This window comes from Chrysoperla carnea, chromosome 1 (genome assembly GCF_905475395.1).
Source record: "Chrysoperla carnea chromosome 1, inChrCarn1.1, whole genome shotgun sequence".
Classification (NCBI taxonomy): domain Eukaryota; kingdom Metazoa; phylum Arthropoda; class Insecta; order Neuroptera; family Chrysopidae; genus Chrysoperla; species Chrysoperla carnea.
This window is the reverse complement of record NC_058337.1, coordinates 97,885,087-97,900,292: the sequence shown is the minus strand read 5'-3', so window position 1 is coordinate 97,900,292 and position 15,206 is coordinate 97,885,087. Positions and strand designations below refer to the sequence as shown.

At 28.0% G+C, this 15,206-nt stretch overlaps 1 protein-coding gene across 6 annotated transcripts in view; it reads right to left on the bottom strand.

The window, feature by feature from the left end:
• Nucleotides 1-15,206, bottom strand: part of LOC123290821 (electroneutral sodium bicarbonate exchanger 1) — a 91,110-nt gene that overhangs the window by 66,052 nt on the left and 9,852 nt on the right. For 5 of the 6 annotated variants that reach the window (XM_044871153.1, XM_044871156.1, XM_044871155.1 and 2 more), the window contains exon 1: nt 5,587-5,609. The exons of the other annotated variant lie outside the window; for it this stretch is intronic. In XM_044871153.1, the coding sequence (XP_044727088.1) occupies nt 5,587-5,606 (20 nt within the window). In that variant the 5' untranslated portion in view covers nt 5,607-5,609. Of the gene's footprint in view, nt 1-5,586; nt 5,610-15,206 lie in introns of those variants that run through there. 6 annotated transcript variants of the gene reach the window in all.

The following is a 15,206-nucleotide window of genomic DNA, read 5'->3' as shown; positions in this document are numbered from 1 at the left end:
CACGTATATCGTACAAACTTTATTTACGTCTCTAAAGTGTCAAAATAAACGGGAATTATGACTGAAAATTTGCCATGAGTTATTGAGAAAACTCGAAAAGTAAAAACTTGTTTTTAATTTAGATTTTGACAGTAACTGAGCTTATGTGATGTGGATGCTAATGAAAATGCGTACGGTAATAATCTGTTTATGCCACGCAAAATGAGTGAGCTAATTAGTTCTTATCTCACGGACGAAGATAAAGATAATTTTTATTATAAAATTTAAAATAATTTTAAGTAATTGGGTTTAAATCGTTAAAAATATCAGATTTAGATAAATTTATATTACAATAATTGACATTTTACAATAGTAATGGTATTTTTTACAACAATTTTTTATCGTAATAGTATTTATCATTTTTAAAATTTGAAATACGGCGGAGGTTTTAATTTAAAAAAATTTAATTTATAAAAACTAAGAAAACATATTAGCCGTAAAAAGTTTGCATTTGGCTTCATAATTACGAATCTGAAACATTTATTATGTATTTAGAAATCAGAATTTTTTTTAATAATACCACTTTGCTATCTTCTTAGTTTTACAAAGTTTCAAAACTTTAGCATTATTATTCAAAGAGAAAACTTTCATATCCTTTTCCTTGCGGTTTTATAACAAATTTTGTGGTCAGTTTAACAAGTAACAACAAATACTGTGGTGCATTTGTATCATATGCATGTATTAATTAATTATCCAATGTTTCACTGCATTACTCATGGGCAAAGTTTAACCTACAGTTCTCTTAAACAGCTGTTTTACGATAGTATTACCAGTTGTATTTCCATTTTATTCCAAACATTTTATGTCAAAAGTTTCAAACGGCGCCAAAAATGTAAATATAACCGTAGACTTTGGACATTATTATTGTTACAAACTATTTACTTTGAATCAATATTATAAATAATAGTTTTAAAAAATTTTTAAAAACACGTTTTTTTAACTAGCTAAACTAAAAAGTAGAAAATAATAGGTTCAATAAAAAAGAAGTGATAAAGGAAAAAATTAGCTTAAAAAAGCGTCAGATGCTAGATTTCAATTATTGTAAATATTTTATTGAGATATTGGTAAAAGTAAAGTCATTATAAAATATCTTAAAAAGCACCCGACGCTTTTTACGATACATTGATTTTCTTCATCACTTTTTTTTTTTACTTATGGCAGTTATTTTTTATGGTTTAGTTCAGCTGGTTACAAAAGCGTATATCTTTTTAGTTGTTTTAGACTATTATTTACATTCTACTTTTTAGTTCAGCTACAAAAATGGCCTTTTTTAAACAATAATTCATTAATGTTATGGAATGTTATCTGCGCTCCCACCATCAAAGATTTTTTAGTTTTAATTGTAAGAACCTGATCAGGATAATCGGATAAACTTCTGAAATTATTGTATTGTCAAAGATTCTTGATAAGTGCTGCAAAGTTTCAATACAATTCAACTTTTTGAAGCGGGTAAAAATCACGTTGAAATATTCCGTTACATACTCTATGCCAAAAAAAATGCTCGTTTTAAAACATTCTAAGTGTTACTATTATAACATAACATATGATGAGTACGCTTAGAATGTTTTAACTGTGGCAGTTTTTTTGAAACTAAGTATACATTTAGATACATACCCTCTAATAAAAGTGTGTTAAAAAAAACTTAAAAATATATAAATCAAGATTATATATTGCTCACAAATTATTATACCATGTATATATGAAATATACATAGTATATTAAGTTTAGTCCAAAGTTTGTAACGCCTAAAAATATTCATGCTACGAAAAAATTTTGGTATTGGTGTTCATATAATCACCTAATTAGTCCATTTCCAGTTGTCCGTCCGTCCGTCCGTCTGTGGACACGATAACTCAAAAACGAAAAGAGATATCAAGATGAAATTTTTATAGCGTACTCAGGACCTAAAAACTGAGGTCAAGTTCGTAAATGAGCAATATGGGTCAATTGGGTCTTGGGTCCGTAGGACCCATCTTGTAAACCGTTAGAGATAGAACAAAAGTTTAAATGTAAAAAATGTTCTTTATAAAAAAATAAACAACTTTTGTTTGAAACATTTTTTTGTAAACATCACTGTTTACCCACGAGGGCGCTTATAAGGTGCAAATTTTATAGTATGCATTAATATGGGAATATCAGTGTGTGTGTAGCTATTTAAAAGTGGATATCTGTTTTTATTAACGTGACGTCAAAAAACAAACGATTGCTTCATCAACACTGTCTATACATGGTATTTCAACAATTAACTCAGTCAATTGTTTGTTTTCACTTGTTTGTAGTTATGAGTTTTATCATCATGGGATTCAGTATTCTTTGTAAGGAAGCTGTAAGTGTTTCAACTTACTAATCGTACTATTTGCTTAAATCACAAATTATTTTATGGTTTTGTCTAAGAATATAATTTACTATACCTTATAAAAAAAAATGAATGAAGAGATCATAAATTAGCAGCATATTTAGTTAAGAGTAAAACAAAACTGCTTTCATAAATAAACAATCAAAATTTTTCATACTTCTTATCAATTCGTATAAAATAATTATAGAAATGAAATGCACCTGATTCTACATAACATACACTGAAGTCAGCCAAAATAATGGAATCCGTTAAGCATGATTCAATTGAATGAAATACTGTGTTTGAAAGATGTTTTCCCACAATCGAAACTTTTTTTTTGGTAAAAGTTAAATATAAGATTCAGTTCGGTCGTCACAAAGCAAGCAAACTTTCATTTTCCTTTCATTGGCCCTAGTCTAATTTATGACTAATAAAATAGACTAGGTAAATGACTAATAAAATAGTCTAAAATCAAGATTGGTTTGATGCAATACAATAGTTGTATGATTGGAAAATAATGTTTTATTGACAGTAAGACATTAAAATTTGCATAGCCTTCAATCTTTTGCAAACATAGATGCATATATACATAATAATTATTTTGAGTTCTTAAAATACCAATCATTCAATATTTCAGCAGTTAAATAATAAATTTCATACAATTGTCAATTGTATTTACTATTGTCAATTAACAAAGTTGAAGTGGTATTTCAACTTTCTATAAGTAGACACGTGATTCATAAATAATTAAGTACTTACTTATATTTATTTATTTATTTATTTTTTTAATTACTTATATAATTAGGAAACCACGTGTTTCTTGTGGATATTTCAATTGTAAATTGATGTGAAAAGGCAATGTACCTAAAAGGAGTATAAGTAACTGCAAAAAGTGACAAATAACGAAAATTCATAAACTCAATTTACGCATATTTTACACTCAAACTAGGGTTAAAAATTCATTATTCCCTACTGTTAAACTCACTCTTATGAATTCTCTAAATGGTAAATTTAAAAAAATTATAGAAATTTCGATTCATTTTGGGCTTACGGTTAAGTGTTTACGGTTAAGCTTTGAATTCCAATTTTAAGTATTACATTAAAGCTTTCAATTACAAGTTTTAAGAATAATCATGTGATGATTTTAACACAGTATTTTTTATACTTAAATATAGGTAGGTATTTATCTTAGAAATTAATATCACCATCAAAAATTTTTCCAATACTTCTGAAATACTCATACTTATATCAAAAGAATGTCAATATTAATATTTTTAATCAAATAAGTGTGATAAATATACTACTGTAATAACTTCAACGATTCAAGGCTTCAAAACACCTTGCCAACACAATTTAATTGTGGTCTGTTAATCATGTCAAAAATGATAAATATAAGTGTAATCGAGTCATAGGGAAAAATTTTCAGAAGAGGTACGTAGATAAAGTTGCAAAAAAAAAAGTTTCGCCGTACGGTCAAAACCAAAATCGAATTTGTGTGTAGAATTTTGGTGCAAAACCAAAATCGAATTTGTCATAAAAGTGAAAAAAGGAAATCTTATAGGATCACTTTATGAACGTCTGTCTGTCTGACCGTTTGTTATAGTTATTTTCCCAATCTACTTGTCTTTATTTGCTATTTAGGTAGTTTGTTGATCTACTCACGAACGTATAATGTAGAAAATCTAGTTTTGATTTTGGGGGCTTGTTACCAAGGAAGTGAGAAAGTTAAAATAAAATCCTTTCCCAAGACCCAGTAAGTATATATATATATCAAGTGATATATTATATTCAAAGGCTCTTTACGAGGATTACAAATAAGAAGAGTAAGAAGAGTAAGAAATTTGCGTCAAGTGAAAAAATTTGCATCAAAAGTGCATCATGTGACATATCAGAGAGTTCTTAACCAGGATCTTGAAAATGTAGTATTGTAACAACGTAAAGGCGTTCATTTACATGAAATTATTTTTGAATAAAAATATCATGATGAAATGTCTAAAATTAAGACGAAATCATCATATCTCATATCATTTTGCTCATCATAGTCATCTCATTTTATTTCAAATTTAAAATGGATTTTATCACCCTTTCTTTACATCGGAAAACGAAATTTTATTTCCTAATACAAAATCTTTCTATCACTCAGACCTAATTTAATTAAACTAAGTATACAACAAACCACAGTCAGGCTTTACTAAGACTGTTGGGACTATAAGGCAAAAAGAGACATTATATAAGTACAACAATTTCCCATGAGAGTATGAAAAAAGTATGTACGACACTGTAGTACATACTTTTTTTTATAATCTCAAACAAATTAAGGTTGATTGGACAGTATACTCCAATTTGTTTTTTTATTACAGAAATTACAAATTTTAATCTTTAAACTTAGATAGAATCTAACATCAATAGTTAGATTGGATTTGTGTAATTACTTAATTACTAAAAATAATAAATCATCGTCTTTTGACTTTGTCCTCTTGGTGGACGGTTGACGTCAATTTTCTATCTTTTTAATTAAAAACTCATCACCAGAAAATGTTTTTCTAATGGTACGAGATTTAATTTATAACAAAAGTTTTGTAAATTTTAACCGTTAAAAATGAAAATGATTGATTCTACATTTGCTATTCACAAAAAGCTAAAATATCAAGTTTTAATGATTAATTACGGGAAAACCCTTCAGCAGATTTTATATAACATATTTAATAACATATCCAAAATGCAGATTTTTATCTATACATTGCCTGAATGTCCCATCAACCTTAAGTTAGGTCTATAAAGATTATCAAATGATCCTCTTCATAAAAGTTGAAATAGCACTTGACTTATAAAAGTAGCCTTTGACTTGATGATTTCCTTATAATGGTAACTATATTTGGAAAATTTATTTAAATTTTATGGTGCAATATATAATGCTATATGCTTACATAATTTTATAACTACAATTTTTTTATTTTAAATTCTCTCAAAATTAACGTTTCATTTACTCAAAAAAAAAAAAAAAACTGATTTACTGGAGCTACAGACGCACACCTATTCAGTATAAATAGTTTGTTAATAGCCTAGGCTAGGCTAGGTAGGATAATGCACTACACCAACCCATCAAAACTATTAATTAAATTAATTTTTTGCGATGACGGGAATCGAACTCGCTACCCTAGCTACCAGGACGCCTAGTTTGTTAATAATAATCGTATAATATTCAAATTTACCTTAATTTATCTTCATCCATTATCAAAATTAACAATTAAAAAAACTTTAATAACAATAAAAATTTTTATAAATAAATTGCAATAGTTTTATAATATCACAAAAAATATACACATCATATTTATTAGCACATATTTAAAAAAACCTATTTGTAAAACTTCACACGAAATAATTAACGAAAATTTATCACTTGAGCTAAATCTTTATAAATTGTGCACCAATTATTATAACAAAACTTTATAAATTTAAATTTTATTAGAATAATTTTGAAAATAAACTTCTTGTAAATTTTCAATTTTATCACTGAATAATATAACTATTTATAATTAACTTTATATATTAACAATTTAGTTCCAACTAGTTGAAACTACTTTTTTTTTTTTTTTAATAATAAAATTTTGTTAAAAAAAAAATAGGCCTATTCATGTGTGTTATAATACAAAACAAAAGAAAAATTTAAAAAAATACTAATTAAATAAATTGAGAAAAATAAAAACATTCATTAACACGTCAATATTTATTAAATAAAAATTTTCATTGTTTAAATTTCACTTTATGCATTATTGGAATGATCACCACCACACAATAATAAAAATAAAAGATAATACAAAAACTGTGAAATAAATATATAATTGTGAAATGGAAAGTTAATGACATTCAATTTATTAATAAATAAAGATGTTACGATAATATTGTTAATCGATTAAATAAAGATCAACATATTATTAAGTGTATGTGTTTGTAATACCGTATTTCTTAATAAATTATGTATTTTTTTTAAATGTATGTAAATGTATTGTGAACAGCACATGTTGTCTATGTTTTGAAAAAATTATTCTGTAAAATATTTTATATTTTATGAACTTTGATAATGATAAATTTTATGTACGCATTAGGTCGAAATAAATGACTCAAATGACCATGGTTTCTTAATCAAAATTCAAAACTTTTTTGTTTGTTGTATGACTAAGATTGTATTGAGTAATTTAATATATTGGTCAAAAGAGAAATTAAAAAGACTTACCCTTACTTTACCTTGATGAACAGACTTTTTAAAATACAAATTTATGTATACTCTTGCAGTGTAGTAAAAGGGAAACTTATAAAAGTTCATAATTTTCGTCAGTTAGATACTAGATGGGTCAAGAAAAGCACTGGAAAAATCCATGCTAGTCAAATATATCATTTACATCAGCCGTTTTTATGTAAGGCTCTATCTTGAAGCCTTATTCAGGAATTTAGACTTTTTCGACACAGTTGCATCGCGAATGACAGGCAGATTTAACTCACTTTTGGGGATGCAATTTCGTATCCCCTTTCAAGATTTTACCTCTTACACCTTCCAGACCAAGAAATTTAATACGAATGCTAAGTTGATTAGTTAATATTTTAAAAACATGTGTACTAATATTTTAAAAGGTATACTAAGTTTGGTCCCAAGTTTGTAACGCTTAAAAATATTGATGCTATGAACAAAATTTTGGTATAGGTGTTCATAAAATCACTTAATTATTCCTTTTTCTATTGTCCGCCTGTCTGTCTGTGGACACGATACTTATAAAAAGAAAACGACTAAATATATCAAAACTCTTGACAAAATCTTTATAATTTGGCGTAAAACTAGCCAAACTTTCTACCTAATAGAATAAGCAAATCTTCTAGCGGATAGAATAAGCACTTGCTGAAGAAACGTCTCACATCATTAAGTTGTGCGCAAAGAATTTAATTTCCTTTTTTGGTAAAACATGCTTCAGCCATCGACACAGTTCTCACGGATAATTGTATACGTGATTCGCAACGGACTCATGTAAAAATTCGATGAGCAACAAGTTAGCCAAACACCAGTCACGAATCGACTTGATAGTAGTAGTTGTGAAAACTGTTTGTGTGCTTTGGTAACTCTTCTAAGAAAGCCCTAAAGTCATTTTATAAAGGCGTACTTTGCTAACTTTATATCAAGTTAGCGAAGCACAAAAAAAGGAAAAAAAAAATTGATTTTGAAAATAAATCTTTCACAACTAATTAGCTGCAAACTCTTGCTCTATTCGTACTCTTCTACGGAAACCCTAAAATCATTCTATGGAGGCGTGACAGGTGCTTAGTTATCCTGATGCACATAAAAATTCGTTAACATTAATAATGTTACCAGTTCATATTTTTTTGAATAAAACTGTACAAGATAAGTTTTATTACAATTCCAGTACATTAAAATATTGATAAAGTGGAAGTACTTTTTAAATGAATTAAACCATATTTTTTTGGAATACAGTTTTTTGATAAGGTTATTCTGTGACAGAAAGTAATATAATGAATGGAATGTATTTAGACGAATTTGAAAATATAGAGAGACTTTTAAATTCATTAAATATTTAACTCTAGTAGAAAGTTTTTGTTCTTAGTTCAGAAATATAAAATTTTAAAAGATCATTGTCCGACATCAATGTTACATTTAAAAAATAGCACATGGTTGAGAAACAAATACACAGCCTATGATGAAGGTCCTGGATCAACGATATTTCCTGGTCTCCTAATATCAACGTCAAAAGAGTACTTGCTTTTCAAGTGTTTCGAAAACTTAAATATAGGCCTGAAAAAACGCAGCAGAGAATTTATCGGACACGATGACCACAGAGAATTTGTCGGACACCATGACCACAAAATGTTTTATTGTTTAATAATTATTAATGTGATCAAGTGGTCATAGTATCCGAATAATTCCTTGTTACGTTCGTATTCAGAGCAAAAAAGAATTCAAATCTTCTATACAATAAAAAATGAATTGTTGTTTTTTGAATTCTGACCGATATCGCGCGAACAAAAAATGGTATCGACTTTGTTAAGGTGCCAATTGAAGCGTATTAACGGCAATATGATCCGAAAAAATTTCATAACATTCGATCGAGTCGAACTTTTTATTATACTGGGAAGTTGTTCGTGTGGACCTCAAGTGTCGCACCAGCAGACTCTATCCACGGCTTGTATTATACATTAAAATTACCCACTCTGTATTTAATAAGAACTTGTGGGTTTACAATGTAAAATTTGATCGTATCAGGGATATTTAAAAAATCAGTATATGTATAAGCCATTATCTCACACATTTTATTTAGTATGGTTAGTGTTAAATGTTTAATAAGCAGGCTATTATTTATTCAAAACATATTTTAAACTATAATACCAATAAATTATCTGATAGATTACAGTTAATTATCATATTAATATTATGATGATAATTAGTAAACAAATATTGAAAGACGAGACAAAAATAGTCACTGTAAAAGATTTTTAAGAAACATTTTTCATTTAAATTTTTTTAATTTTTTAATATTAGAAATTTATGAGCACCTTAAGGATGTATGAACACTAAGGCAATTTTAAATAAAAAGCTTGATTTTTTTTATATGAAGTTGACTAAGTCTTTTAAACCTCTCTCTTATTCTTATTCTTAGTCTTATTTAAATAAATAAATGACTTCAAAAGTAGGCATATTTCATTTATGGAAAGCTATGTTGGCACAACGCAACGTCTGCAAGCGACAAAAACAAATGTAATAAGGTCCTTTTTTCTAATAAAACTATAACTTTTCATTTTATCCATTTTGTAAGAAATCATGGGGAATGGTGACAAATATGCTTTCATTGTAATCAAATTTTTGTATTCTTTTCGACCCTCCGATATTATACGATCTATAAAGTGAGAGTGAAAAGGTTAAAACGTTTTTACCAATATTAAATAATAAAAATTTACTCTGCAGTTTTACGTAGTGAAAATACGTAAAATCAATTTTATTTAACTGTGAAGTAAATCCATTTACCAAAATGTACGTTGAGTGTTACTTTGTTTCATGTATACTGCAGTCATTTAAGGTGTTTGTCTCCCTACAGTATTGAAAAAGGTTTTGGTTAATATTCATGGTAAGAGTATATTACGTGCTTGTCGGCACGCAACTATTTCTCATACAATATATAGTGTTCCAATTGTTATTTACAATTCTGTAAATATAGGTATCTCTCTTCAACCACCAATACTCTAACTATCTATAGTAGTTTCTGTTCAACAATAAAATTTGATTAACTTTGCGTTATTATATCTCGGCAATGAAAGAGTCAATAATTTTTTTTTTTTTTTTTTGGTTTAGCTCAGAACAAATACATCAATGTTTAGTTAGATTTTGAAAATATCTGACGATTATTATTTTTTCTAGAATAAAAAATTAGTTAAAAACACAGCCTCATATGCTTTCTAGAGATGATGAACCGTCTTCAAATTATTATGGTAATTGTATTAAAATGTCCTCAACAAGTCACTGTGTCCATAACTCGCTCTAATTTGAGCTCATATAAAAATTAGAGCATTTTCTGCTCAGAAAAACTGTTACTGGAAATCTCTTCAAAAATATTGTCCATTGATATGCGGCCGGTCATCGTACATTAAGTCAGTAATTGTTCGTACTCGTGCGATATTGGTCACTTTTTGGCTATACTCAAGTTCGAAAATATCATTTTCACAAAAGAACGATTAGTTTTAATGAAAATAAACACATTCTTTTTATGATCCTCAAAAAGTAGGGGAGACCGGGTACAAAAGTAGCTCTTTGTACTTTCACCTTGGATGCTGGCTAGGAGTATTTTAATGAAATTATTATATCCATAGATATACAAAAAATTCGTAAGTTGTTACTTTCGACTACGACAGGTTTCACGGCGACAGACGCCACTGGCTATTATTTGACGGCAGTGAAGCGGTTTTGCGCCTGTTAGATAAACCTACAGAGCATTTGTTACTTACGACCCGCCGTTTCTTTTTTACCCGCTCTCCCTTAGTACTGTTTTGCCAAATAAACATTTGTACAAGCCACTGTACAAATAATCTTTACACTAAATAACGATCAACCTAACCAGCATAGCAGTAAAATTAATAGGTATATAATTTCTGACTCACTCATTCCATTAAATATTATCAGGTTTCCTCTTCCTCTGCACACGCGCCAATTCTCCTGTATTATTATGTTATTATCCTAAATAAGACAATATTTAGGAAACCTTAGCAAAAATTTTAAAATTAAATCTAAATAAATATACAGATTCTTAAGTAATTGACTGCATCCTTGTTAATAATAATAATAATAATAAAGTTTTTATGTTTAGTTGTATATCGTTTATTTTATGTTGTATACCACATTTTAATTAAATAATTAGATAATTTGTACATTTTTGAATTCGTTTTTTAGTTTGCTCTAATTTAATTTTAATTTTAGCTGTATTATTTAATTAATAATTATAATGGTCCCTGTTTTTTTATATGTTACAGTCAAACGCCGTAACCACAGAATAGGGTATTATTTATAGTCAAAAATAAATCATGAAATTTGAAAAAAGTTAAAATTTATGTAAAAATATACTCAAATATTCTGATTTCGACTCATAAAAGCACGTTTTTCTTTTAAAATATTAAAATTAAAAATCGTAATTTTTAAACTGTATATCAAGTATATCAGCTGTATATCTTAACAAATAAGCAAAGGCGTTGTGCAGTGAAGAATCAGGAAGCGAGAACCATTGCTTATGTTCTATAGAGCTCGGATGAAGGAAGGGTCTGGTCAGAGCTACCCCAAAACGTTGATACGACCCTGAATACACCACAGCCGAAGGTATTTTAATAAAATACACTTTGAAAGCCAAAGGTATTTTAATAAAAATGTAAATAGAATAAAACTTATTCAAGTATTATTATATAATTTTTTGTTCAAGTGGCTTTGAAATTATCATCAGACCTTTTAACCACTTCACAATTATATTTTGAGTTAGAGTAATATCTTTTGGATCAAATGATAAACATTCCGTGATGGGATGATCATTGGGTCAAACCAATGACACAGACAAATAACACACAGAAAGGTGATCAGATGTTAAAGTATCAGTAAAAATGTATTAAGATATCGGGCCAAAACTAGCGGAGAATATACCGTAAATTTTGTGCATCCGCCAAATGTGTAATAATTTTTTTTTTCAGTAATTTTCTTCGAAAATCTCACCATCTGATGATTGGCGACATGAATTATATTTTAAAACATCTACAACTCATCAGCTTTTATATCCAATTCAGTTAAATTGGCCCAGTATAAAAGTTTTCATACCGCTAGCTGTATATTACAATAAAATATAAAACAAAAAATTTAAGGCTGATGTAACTCGAGAACTGTGCATTCTTGGGTGTCAGATATTGTTACAAATGGTCTTTTATCTTGACCCGCTCCAGACTTTTTCTCATGACGTAAGTTAAAAATGTTTTAATTCGGTACTAAATTTTTCGAGTTGAAAATAACAACTTTCTACCAGAAACTTAATTTCCTTTAATCTCTAGATATTATTCAATACTTTGCATATAAGTCTTTTATCATGAAAATTATTTAACTTTGTATTAAAGTTGTTAACATATTTTAAAAATGAGTAATTTATTATCCTTGGATACATTAATATTTAATTAGGGTGTGGTTGTTGATTAGAAACAAATAATTACTTTTATGTACAAGATTATAAAGCAGACGAGTCTTTAAAATTTATGATAGCAACCAAGTACTTTGAAAATATGATAATATTAATTAACTAGCTTGATACCCGCCCACTTCACTGGCGAGTATCTTCAACTTCCATAACACTTGAAGGGATTGTTTTACACAACTTAAATATATGCACAGTTTAATTTTTTTTAAGTGTAAAATAGTCATTGAGTATATCAGAAAAGAAAGGTCATGAATTGTTTGACGTTTACAATTAAAAATTTTTACAGAAATTTTTAATTTTTGGTTCAAAATGGTGATTATAGATAGAGCAGTAACATGTCAGATTAAATTTAATTTAAAAAAATATATATATCTTTATAAATTATACCTTATGTGTTATTCTGATGTACGAGCTATATTGTTGTACAGTTTCATTCAAATCCATTCGGTAGTCTTTGCGTGAAAGCGTAACAAACAAACATCTTTACTTTAACATTTATAATACAAAAGGGATAGGCCACGGAGTACTTAGACTAACAAGTATAGTCAATATAATATGTAGATTGCTTAGTTTATAAATTTGTTAGCTTTTTGGTAAAATTCTTTGATAATTTTAGATCATTTAATTCGATAAAAAATGGATCTTTACGTAAAAATCAAATAAATCATTATCGGTAAGTATACAAAAAGACGAAGCGTTTAAGGTATCTTCATGAACTTCTTCGTACATAATGAATTAACCTATAGCATCAATATTATAATACTTTTATTATTATTAATATTGTATAAACAAACAGCTTAAAAGCTTTTATTAGATCATAGAATGATAATCATAATAGAGGCGTTATGAATGTAGGAAAGAAGCATTATTAAGAAAATACTCCTAACCGATACGTAACGTAATAATTATATTCCATTATGGTATTGGGTTAAAAAACGTTCGCGAATGCATATAGTAGGAAACTCAACCGTAGTTAATCCTCCACTATAATAAAAAATTTAATTATTTTTTTGTTGCTAGCAATTTTTTGCATTATGTTACATCCTTTATAAAAAAAACTTTTTTTTTTAAATTTAACATTCCGGATATTTTATAATTGAATCCAGAAATCTACACTTCCTGAATAAGCTTATCAAAACGAACAAAAAAGCTCTTTCCCAAACTTTGCCTAGATATTCTTATTGAAAAAAAAATACATTCATACACGGAGAAGGATATATCAATAATTGAACTAAATAAAGCTATCTTAAGTTTTTTGGGTGTCATTTCAAGTAAAAAAGGCCCCTTGTGTTTTTTTTCGTAAATGTCACCGTTTTCTATTGATAGTTTAACGTTTGGAAATACGCTAAAAAGGTCATTTTCAAAGCTGAAAGAACAATGCTAAAAATTAGATTTTTGAACTTATCAAAATCCTGAAATGATCTTTGAATATATGAAGGTAGTGGTGTCTGTGTATATCAAGGTATGTATTTATCAATACTTCAATAGTAATTTATTCGCACCGTGTGTGAGTTTTATTGGAGCCGTTTCCATGGTAACGATACACTACTTTAATTATAGAATTATATGGATTCATATAAAATTTTATGGATTGCATTTATGACTTACATTGAAAATTTAATATTATTTCCGCACAAATTTAAATTAATTCTTATAATTTACATTTGAAAAATAATATTTGTGCAATTTGATTTCTTATTTTCACAATTTTTAATGCAAGTTTAATTAATTAGTGTTTTTCAATAATTTTAATTTGACATTTTCTATAACATGTAAACTATTGCAAATTAGACATAACAGCCTCCTTTATCGCCAAAATTTTTCACTGGAAGCGCTGGCATCGATTTTATTGTCCCTGTCATGACTACGCACACAACGAATAGATGTGTTATCAGTAGTTATTTTATTTACAACGTGTTAAAAAATTAAATTATTAAAATTAATAATAATTTTTGGTTACAAATAATACTTTCGTTTATTCATATCATTTATATTATCTGTGTCATTAATTTATAACTGCTCAAGCATGTAAAATAAACATATGATAGCACACATAATTACATTATAGATGGCTTTACAATGATAGTATTTGTTTATAATCATAGATGATAGTTTTTATACCATGCATATATGTAATATGCAAGGTATACTAAGTTTAGTCCCAAGTTTGTAACGCTTAAAAATATTGATGCTACGAGCAAAATTTTGGTATGGGTGTTTATAAAATCACCTAATTAGTCCATTTCCGGTTGTCCGCCCGTCCGTCCGTCTGTGGACACGCTAACTCAAAAACGAAAAAAGATATCAAGTTGAAATTTTTACAGCGTACTCAGGGCGTAAAAAGTAAGGTTGAGTTCGTAAATGAGCAACATAAGTCAATTGGGTCTTGACCTATGGGTCCGTTGGACCCATCTTGTAAATAAAAGCAACTTTTGTTTGAAACATTTTTTTATAAACATCACTGTTTACCCGATACATATATATAAATTGTATATGTATGTGCAATGTGATGTGATGAGTAATCAACACTATGCATGGTATTTCAACAATTAACTCAGTCAATTGTTTGTTTTCACTTGTTGGTTATAATCTTAGAAGATAATTTTTTTCTATACTTTAATAACAGTTATAGTGTGATCAAATTAACTTTTTGAATAATTTAATTCTGAGTTCGGAGAAAAAAATTGAATTTAGTAGATCATTATGATACAAATTGAGGAAACTAAAATCTAACATTTTTTGATGGTCGGAAGGGGTCCAAAAAAAATGGTAAAGTGGCCTAATCCGGTCTTTCGCGTCAGACACCGTCGGATTGAGTTAAAAATAAAAAAGTGTTTAATAAGCTTAGGTGCCGTAAAAAGGCGAAAAGAATGAGCTTCATAGCAAAACTTCATAGCTCTTGTTGTTTTAAAGATTTAAAGCTGAGATTGAAATGGATTGTAGCTTTTGTACCCATGAAGTATCACACACAATTTCAGCAAGATCGAATGTATACTTTTTGCAAACCGCAGCTGAATGCAAAAAACAGGACTTTTGTAAAATGGCCCTAAAAAAGTTGTGGTGCGGTAACGCGCTATTTTTTTTACGCGAGCATATGCTTCAATAGTTAAAGTAATAGC